Source organism: Galeopterus variegatus, unplaced genomic scaffold (assembly GCF_000696425.1).
Source record: "Galeopterus variegatus unplaced genomic scaffold, G_variegatus-3.0.2 Scaffold7591, whole genome shotgun sequence".
NCBI classification, from domain to species: domain Eukaryota; kingdom Metazoa; phylum Chordata; class Mammalia; order Dermoptera; family Cynocephalidae; genus Galeopterus; species Galeopterus variegatus.
In genome coordinates, this window is record NW_007733702.1 from 83,937 (window position 1) to 94,018 (window position 10,082).

Here is a 10,082-nt window from a genome sequence, read left to right on the forward strand (position 1 = left end):
TCTAGTGTCCTGTAGCACCATAGGGTGACTCTAATTAACAGCAATTTATCCTATAGTTTCACTTACCTAGAAGAAAGGATTTTGAATGTTTCCCATACAAACAAATGATAAATGTTTAATGTAACAGGAAGAAAAAGCTACTGTAGTCAGCAGGATTTCAGAGTATGTTCAGAGTATGAGGGAAGGAGGCAGAGAGAAATGCATAGGAGAAGCACAGAGGATTCTCAGGGAAGGAAAACTATTCTGTATGACACTGTAATGGTGAATAAATGATATTATGCATGTGGCAAAACCATAGAAGTATAGAATACAAAGAGGGATGCCTAAGGTAAAATTAAGTTAATAATAATAATATATCGATATTGATTCAAAATAATAACAAATATACCATACTACTATAATACATAAATATTAGGAGAAAATGTGTATGTGGGTGGGGGGAGGGTATGGGAACGACATTTAATTTCTGCTGAATTTCTCTGTAACACTAAAACACCTATGAAATAAAGAAAACCACAAGTACTAATATAGATAGGTAAACTTAGCACTAACATTCTTTGTTAGATATTTTATATAAATGAGCTAAATTTTACTGTTTATTTAAATACCTTTTAGAGTTTGATTTCTTCTGTGTTTTCTATCTTGCTATGAATGGTTTTTTAAGCATGCATATTAATTTCATCAGTTTTCATAAAATGTATCTATCTGTATGTGTGGATATTCAATATTGTATTAGTCAGTTTTACACCAATAAGGGTTTGCAATAAGCCACTCAAAAATGCAGGGACTTACCAGGCTAATCATGACTGTCATGTTTACAGATGTTCATGCTAACAGTGGTGCAGCTGATCCAGACAGGCATCTGCTGGGTGGTTCTGCTGCAGGTCACTGAGCTTGTCTCCAGCCCATGGATTTGGTTTGATCTACAGCCATAGCTGAAGTGGCAGTGACTACCTAGTGCAATAACCAGTATCCTAAAGTCAAGAGATAAGCAAATTTTAGTTTGAACATATGCAACAGTCATACCCAAAATTTGGCTTTATTCTTTTGACTTTGGAATTACTCAGATTTTTAGAAAATATTTCCTCCATTTAATTCTCAAAGTACTTGATTATACTATTGACCAATAATATTTTTCAACATTTGGCATTTAAAAAGTCAAATTTAATTACATGTTAATGATAAAATAATGGAATTTTTGAGCACGTGACTTTACACGGATTTCCTTAACTGGCCTCAATGAATAAAAACAAAATTCGAAACTTGCAAAAACCTCTTTAACTGAAGTAAATATTTCCTAAAACATAGCTTCTTATTCCTTCAATAGATACTTTGTAATCTTGTTAAAATATACATTGTCATTTAGCAAGACTAAGGTGGGTCTGTTATTTGCACACTCTCAGTGATGCTGATGATGCTGCTGGCTTTCGGACAGATTTTGAGTAGCAACAATTCTTACATTAAAGAAAAAGAAGGTTATATCCTTACATCTGTATGTATACATTTTGTCAACAAAGTCTTTTTAAAAATTTTTTTTCACATGATTTCAATATTTTTTTTCCTGTGATTCCTTTTTTTCTATTTATCCATGAAATCTTCCTGCTATAATCCCAGACTTGCTGATATTTGGAAGCACGTCAAAGTGCTTTCTGGTGTCATCCCCAAACTGGCAAATTCTGAGAGTTGCAAAATAGTGACAGCACTGGGTTGCCAGCTGCTCATTCCCATCATCACTATCTTTCTGGAAGTACATTTGCCAGAAATGCTTTTCCCTGCCTGGTTTCCTGTAGAGCTGTTAACACGGGTCCTGAGATTTGGAAGTCAAAAGAGGAAGATTGGATACTATCCATCAGTGCCTGAAGCCTAACACAGGGACAGAGGTGAGGACTGGAGAGTCACCTGGAGAGGTGCTGCAGGAGAGCATCAGCACCCGCACCCCTGGGCGTCCCAGACAGTTCTGAGAACCACATGGTTATGCAGCTTATAAACTGGCTTCTGGAGGAAAACCAGAGAATCTCCTGTTCCCACAATGTGCATCTTTGGCTACTGTGCACATATAGTATTTTAAAAAAAATCATTTTATTTATTTTTAATTGGAACATAGCTGACTGAACATATCTATAGTTAACAACATTGATTATCAATACCTGCATGGAATATGTGATGTTCAAGTCTGGATAATTAGTACATTCAACATTACACACTGCAATCGATATTCATGGCCCTTTACCAATAATTCCCTTACTTCCCTCCCCCTTTTCCACATATGCTAACCTCAGTTTTGTTCTCTGTTTGAAAGTTGAATGTATTATTGTGATTGCTGTACCTTTCTTTTTTTCTTTCTTTCCTTTTTTTTTTTTTTTTTTTTGGCTCCACTTATGAGTGAGGACATATAGTATTTCTCTTTCTCTGCCTGGCTTATTAAACTTAACATGATTTTCTCTAAATTCACCCATGCTGCTGTAAATGGCAGTATTTCTTTCTTTTTCCTGACAGAATAGTATTCCATTGTGTAAATACAGCACATTTCCCTTATCTGGTCATCTGACAATGGACATTTTGGTTCCATTGGCTATTGCAAATAGAGCTACAATAATCACGGGAGTGCAGATATCACTTCAACTTGATGATTTGCATTCCTTTTGGTATGTACCCAGCAGTGGAACTGCTGGATCATATGACAGTTCTGTCTGTAGTTGCTTGCGAAAATCCTTATAATTTTCCTTAATGTCTCTACCAATTTAACGTGCCACCACCAGTGGGTCCCCTTTCTCTGCATCCTTGCCAGCATCTGTTAGTCTCTGTCTTTTTGATAATGGCCAGTCTAACTGGGGTGAGATGATAACTTAACGTGGTTTTCATTTGCATATCCCAGTTGCTGAGTGATGTCCAGCACTTTTTTTTCTGTTGACCATTTGTATATCTATCGTCTTTTGAGAAATGCCTATTCAACTCCTTAGCCAATTTTTAAATAAGGTTATTTGTGTTTTTACAGTTAAGTTGTTTGAGTTCCTTGTATATTCTGGATATAAATCCTTTGTTGGATGCTTAGTTTGCAAATATTTTCTCCCACTGTGTAGGTTGTCTTTTCACTGTGTTATTTGTTTTGTTTGATATGCAGAATCTTTTTAGTTTGATATACTCTCATCAATTTATTTTTCCTTGTGTTGCCTGTGCTTTGGGCGTCCTATTCATAAACTCTCTGCCCAATCCTACTCCCAGAATTATTTCCCCTGTGTTTTCTTTTAGGATTTTTACAGTTTCAGGACATATATTTCAGTCTTTAATCTATTTTGAGTTGATCTGAGGATATGGAGATAAGTACGGGTCATGTTTTGTTCTATAGGATATAGTTCAGAGTCTCATGACCCGTATATAGAAATTTAAAAAAAAAATCCTCTTTGAAATACCTAAAGTGGCTTTTTTTTTCAAACTCCTCCCATGTTATGATATCTGTTCTTCATAAAATTGGGAGAGAACTTGTCATGTCTGTGCTGCTGGGGCAGAGGAGAAACAAAGAGGATTAGGGTTCACAGGAGCCTCCCTGGCTCCTTCTACCAAACCTTCTGGTGACCTCCAGAGTCTCATTGCACCTGAGAAATGCTCTCAGCAGATCAAGGCACCAGGAAGAACAGCTGGGATAGCCCAGCCTCATAGTTCTGCCTCCCTGCGTGGTGTATGTTCCGGCTTGTAACACTGTGGGAGGGGTACTACTATGCTGTCGACAGTAATAAGTTCCAAAATCATCAGGCTCCAGGCTGCTGATGGCAGTAGTAAAATTGGTCCCAGATCCACTGCCACTGAACCTAGAGGGGACCCCACTTTGAAAACTGGATGCAGCATAGATTAGGAGCTTAGGAGCTTTTCCAGCATTCTGCTGATACCTGGCTAACCACTTGCTAATGCCCTGACCGGCCTGGCAAGTGATGGTGACTGTGTCTCCTAGAGATGGAGACAGGGAGGTTGGAGACTGAGTCATCTGGATGTCTCACATGGCACCTGAGGATGGGAAACATAAAGACAAATTACTACCTGTTTAACCATCTTATAAGAGGACTTCCCTAAAGAGCCAGGAAGCACTGAACACAGTAGCAGAGTAAATTTGTAGTGTTCTTCCCCTTTACCTGGGAGCCAGAGCAACAGGAGCCCCAGGACTGGGCGGTGACCTTCATATCCATGCTACGTGCGGACTGACTCCAACACAGGGTGTGACCAGCCACTGAATAAGTCTTCAGGCTGGTGGGCTGTGCTCAGGAAAGATGAAAATCACAGGGGCTTAGGCAGGGCTGGGCACACCTGAAGGGTTGTCTTATCTCAGTAAGTCAGCGAGGCCCAGTGTCCCCATGTGTTCCACATCAGACCAGGAAGCACAGATTTGTCTGCCAAGATCACATTTCTTTCTGGGAACCAGAGGAAAGAGTCAGTCTGCCGTCCTATTAACAGTGTTCTACTGCTCTCTTCGGAGTTCATGACCTGCTTCCCTTCCTATCTCTTTATCTAAGACAATGTCTCCCAGATATAACACAACCTCAGAAGCTCAAAGATATTCTTCAGGCTCCCTGCCCTTGGGACTTGTGCATAGTATTGAGAGCAGAAAGGCTTTGTCATTGCTCCGATTCCCTGATAATCTTGGTGTACGAAGTTATCAGTTCTACCACTCAGAGATGTGGTGAGTAGAAGAGGAATTTTAAGAAGTGCTTGTGATTTGTCAGAAAATGCCCAGATATGGGGTATCTGCCTTTGATAAACTAAACGAGATAGTATGAGTTTATGTTGGTGCCAAAAAAAAAAAAAATGCAATCTATGCATAGCTGTTTCCATAATATGCATTTTCCATGAACTTTCTGAGGACCACTAGCAATCTTAACATTATTATCTATTAAGGAAAATATGAACCCATGAGTTTAAGTGGCTATTTAATGAGGAATAAGTACATGAATTATCAAGGAAGTTTTAGACAAATTTTTATTAATTTCAAATGAAGGACAGAAATCAGACAGATACCACCTTAACTTAGAAACTGAGTGAATGTCATCAGTAATGGGCCTGACTGAAATTATGGAACACCTAATGGGAGGCCATGAGCAGAAGACAGTATCAGTACTGGACGTTCCTGCCAAATATGTGTCACCTGAATCTCACCATGAGGAAAGCAAACAAATCCAGACTGAGTGACATTCAACCAAATAACTGGTATATAATCATCAAAAGCATTAAGATCATGAAATTCGGAGAAAAACTGAAAACTATTCCAGACTGAAAGAAACTAAAGAGACAGGGCAGCATGTGCTTCTGGACTGGATGAGTCTGTTTCAAAAGACATTCTGAGTACAACTGTCACAACCTGAAACAATCCTCTAGGTTACATATAGTAATATAATAATGCTGACTTTTTGTTTCCACCATCGTACTGGGTTATGTAGAATAATTTTGCATTTGTAGGAAATACATAGTAAAGGATAAGAGGTTGGGGCTCTCAGTCGTTCAACTTACTCTCAAGTGGTTCAGAGGAGAATAATTTGGTCTGTACTTGTAACATTTCTGTTTAAAATTGTATCATATTTTTTAATGAAGAAAAGCAGTTTTTGAATATGTGCTAAATGTATTCTAACATATTTTGGAATGGCCTTATCCATCATTAAGGTTATTAAGGGACTAACTCATTATCTGCAGAAACACAAAATGTGCCACATTTCCTCAAAGTAACATGCAATCCGTTCAGTTCACTGGGTATTCAAGAGTCCTGAGTATCCGGACATAAACATGTCTATGAAAGACACACCCTTTGAGGAAACGTGGTACTTTTTGTCTTCAGGTGTTTGAAAGCTGTTGTCAACTGCATACATATTTAGAATTCCCATTTCTTTTTAGTGAATTGACTGTTTTACTTGTTATGTCATATCACTCTCTATCCCCAGCAACTGTTTTTCTGAAGTTGCAGAGTTTGGTTTTCTTTAAGCTGATAACTTGTTGGTCCTACTGAGCTTCTCATATTTGTAAATTTATTTCCCTTCCCAAATTTGTGAATTTTCTGCCATTATTTATTCAAACATTTCTGGGAAATTCAATTACATTAATTTGTTACCTTTTAATATTTTCCAACTTGTATCTGAGTGCCACTTTTTGTTTTTGTTTTTTTTACCAATCCTTTATCTCTATGTTTCAGATTGGTTTATTTCTATTTATTTTTAAGTTCATTCACTGTCTTCAATGTCACATCCTTTCTGTTTTCGGGTTCATCCATTTGAAATATTTTATGTCAGATATTATGGTTTTCAGTTCTAAAATTTCACTGTTTTTTTTTTTTTTTTTTTTTTTTTTTAATATTGTTTATACTTTGGAACACACCATGTGAAAGAATGGGGAAAAAAATACTGTGTCTACTTAAACTATTCAAAGTGACTATTCACGCTGTGCGCCTGGGCTCTTCCTCCAGGGACTGGACTCCAGGCTGTGGCTCTCGCTGGGCGCTTGTTCCTGCAGCACATTCATGCTCCCTCTGCTGGCTGATGTGCGCCCTCTAGTGGCACTTCCCGACAGCAAATTCTACCCTTCATGTTTTGAGGGAGTTACATAGTCCATTAAGAATATGAAAGCTGTGGATCCCTGTCCCCAAAAACTGCACTATTAAAAAATGCAAACATAATACTGATGAAACTTTTAAATAAGGAGTTTCAAATTTTCATCTGGGAAATTAGGTCTTTGTGTTTACTTCAAAAGTTTCTATTTTTAACCTCATGGGGGTATGGTTATACCAGATTCTTTAAAGCCTTTGTCTGAAAATTTCTATATGGGGATAATCTCTTCATTAGAATTCATTAATTTTCTCTTTTGTTGACAATTGGTCACAATTTTCTAATATTATATATGTCAAATTATTTCAAATTGTATGCTGAACATAGCGAACATTATCCTGAATTCTGTTACAAACCTCTGGAGAATTTTATTTTGTTGTTATTATGGGTTTTTTTAGTTTCAGATGGGAGCTCTGTCATGCCTTTATCGAGCAATGGTTCCAGTATAAGTTCTGCTTTCAACGATTTGCCATGATGTTTCTCTGTGATGTGCACGTGCCACTCTAATGTTAACTTGAGACTTTCACTTTGGTTTACACCATATTTTATTTACCAAAGTCTGTGTTACTTTGGGAGGTGGCGGGGGGGAGTGTTTTCTGATCAAGATGAAATAAATCATTAGCTTGACACAAGGTTTATAAATATTTCATTTACAGCAGTAAATTATCTCCACTTTCAGTAATCACCTTCCTCCACCACAATTTGACTATTAAAAGTCTTGGTTTTTTCCACTTTCTCTCAAAGTTTTATTTTCCCACATAGCCACACAGTTCTGCATAAGTACAGCCTCTCTCTATCCAAAACAAAGTGGAAAAAAGAGGTAAAAATCCTGAGAATTTCTTTACACTCATGAGACCACAGGGTTCCTTTTACTGTTTCATTTGGCGAGAAAGATGAGTTTTTATTCAAGCATATAGGTGTCTTTCCGGACACAACCACTTCTGTATCAGTCAATATTTATGACCAGAGAGAAAGAATAAAGAAAACAGTGACCCCGTTCTCCTGCATTCACAGACGTCCCTTTTCCAAGTCTTCTCACCAAAAGAATGGGTTACTTTTGATGTGTGTGTGTGTGTGTGTGTGTGTGTGTGTGTGTGTGTGTGTGTGTGTTGTTCATACCCGTTGCACTCTTCTTTAATTGTGGCTTTCCTCAGGTCACACATGAGAAATAAACATGCCACACAGCCTTTTCACACAGTTCCTGCCTTTGGAATCAAGAGATCCAGATTTTGCAAGTTTTTATGTGTTCCAAGAGTTAGTATTTTAGGCTCTTTGTGAAATACACAGTCATACTTCTGCAAGGATTCTGTGTAAAAACACATAGTTTCACAACTCTTGTTGACTATTCTCTGATCTGTAGTTTTAGACATCTCTTATTAGCTACAAATATAGTTTATAAAACTGTATTGTTTTATTCATTTTGTATTTACAACACATTTTTCTGAAAATGCTGACATTATGTTCTCACATTCAAACTAGATTTAGTATTGTGGCATCTCTACTGATGACGATCTAAGCCTCCTGAAAACAAGGCGACAGGTGTTTCAGCTGTGGATTCTGCTGGGGGGAGAAATAGCTCAGACTCACCGGCACCCTCAGCAGTGGGGGGTTCTCTTAGGCTTGAGTGTGACAGTGGCAGCCTCAGAGACTTTGCTGGTGACCTGAAATCTCAGCATCCTCCTCCTTGTTTGATACTTTCTTCGTGGAGGACCTAACTTGTTTGGTGGATAAAATAAATTTTGAATTTCTTATACATAAACAGGTGGACAGTGAGCAAGCCTTGAGCAACATGATAAGATGTGGGAGAAAATAGATAATTAGTGTCTGGTACCGAGGAGGGTGCAGCTGGCATGGTTCTGAGATGCACCACAGTATCTCTTGAAAAAGCACAGAAGCAGTTCGCCATTAGGCTTCAGACACGGCTCATCTGTCCCTGTCACTGTGGCACACAGACACTGCTGTCCCTACTTGGTGCTTTGCTCTTTCACGTGTGGACTTTTCTGTTGACTGAGCTGTGACCCTGGAACAGTAGAATGGCTGGTTTGTCTTTGTCAGCTTTCCTCAGTGTGGGTTTAGCACTTTGACTGTTTACCTGTTTATTAAACAAGCTGGATCAGGAGATGCAATCAGACATAAGCTTTATCACTCTCCCTTATGAGACTAGGTTTTCCCGCTGGGGCCAGTTGCTCTTGTCCCTTGTGTGACATCTCTGGCAAGTCTCTTGCCTTTTCCAGCAACTCTTAAATAATAGCATTCTATGGACATTTCTTATCACAGTGGAGTCTCCCTTGAGTGCAGGGCAATGCTCGTCCTCTGAAGCGGCACTTACTGTCCAGGTCCGCCCCTCCCCCAGCTGGGCTCACCATGGGCTGTTGTCTGAGTTGGGGGAGCATCTGGTGAGCTTCTGCTCTCTTTCCTTGTCTGGATCCAGCTTCTTCCAGTGCCTCCATGTCCGAGCAGAGCAGTCAGCCCTCTCCAGTGTTGGGAGTCACTGCTGCTTGCAAAGAACCCACCTGTCATCTCTCCACCCTCCCCTGCAGAGCAGCACATCAGCCCAGGCTCAGCTTTAGTTTCCTCAGACAGAAATCAGACATGCATCCCCCACGTGTGCCCCAAAACTTCTGGAGACACATGTCACACTCTTCAGGAGGTCCCAGAGGGGAAAGGTCTGATTCAACATACTCATAACTCCATAAAAAATAATTTCTTTACCTCTAGCCACTGACCACCACAGTGGAAGGTTTTTTTTGTTTGTTTTTTTTTTGTTGTTGTTGTTTGTTTGTTTTTAGTTTGCTTGGTTTTGGTGCATTTTTTTTTGTGTGTGTACTTTCTTTTTCTTTCTTTCTTTCTTTCTTTCTTCTTCTTTTTTTTTAATGTGAAAGGACCACAGTACAAAACAGTTTTCAGAACACATGGGGAATTGGGAGCATCTACTACATAGAGCCTCTCACCCAATTAGGCTGAGAGAATCTCATTTTCTTCACATGTCCCTGTCGCAAGTGGAAGAAATGCATTCAATCTGGAGGGTTTATAGAAGGACTCTTGTGGGTCATCCTCACTCTCAGGACCTTTAAGAAGGAAAATCTTGGAACCAGGGAATAGGTTTCTGATTGGAGACAGCCCTAGAGGTGAGGATATTTTGTCACCTTTGCACATAGGAGGTGATTGATCCTGCTTCTCTTCAGCCCTAGCTGTCTCTCTCCCAGCTCCCTCTCCCCTTTAGCTCCATCCACCCAGGATTCAGCATCTTCCTCCAGCATGTTTTCTCTGACTCTTGTCTTCAGCTGCAAGTGGCATCTGTCTTCTGACTTCCCTCTGCCTTTCAGCTTTTGGTTTTGCTACAACCTGATAATTATCTTCCTAGATTTGATGACAAAATATCTATGTGAAAGTATCTGATTATCAGGTCATCTCCATTACTGTTGTTTGACATATATTTATACTTGCCATTGTCATAGCCACTGTTGTCTTTAGTTTGGTTGGTCTCATATGAAGTGACACTTTTTA

At 39.1% G+C, this 10,082-nt stretch overlaps 1 protein-coding gene across 1 annotated transcript in view; it reads right to left on the minus strand.

Moving 5' to 3' along the window:
• Positions 1-9,025, minus strand: part of LOC103607617 — a 19,048-nt gene extending 10,023 nt beyond the window's left edge. The window contains exons 1-2 of the mRNA XM_008592102.1: positions 8,905-9,025; positions 3,559-3,987 (exon numbers count right to left, since the gene is read on the minus strand). Of these exons, the coding sequence (XP_008590324.1) occupies positions 3,559-3,987; positions 8,905-9,025 (550 nt within the window). The remainder of the gene's footprint in view (positions 1-3,558; positions 3,988-8,904) is intronic.
• Positions 9,026-10,082: the final 1,057 nt, after the last annotated feature.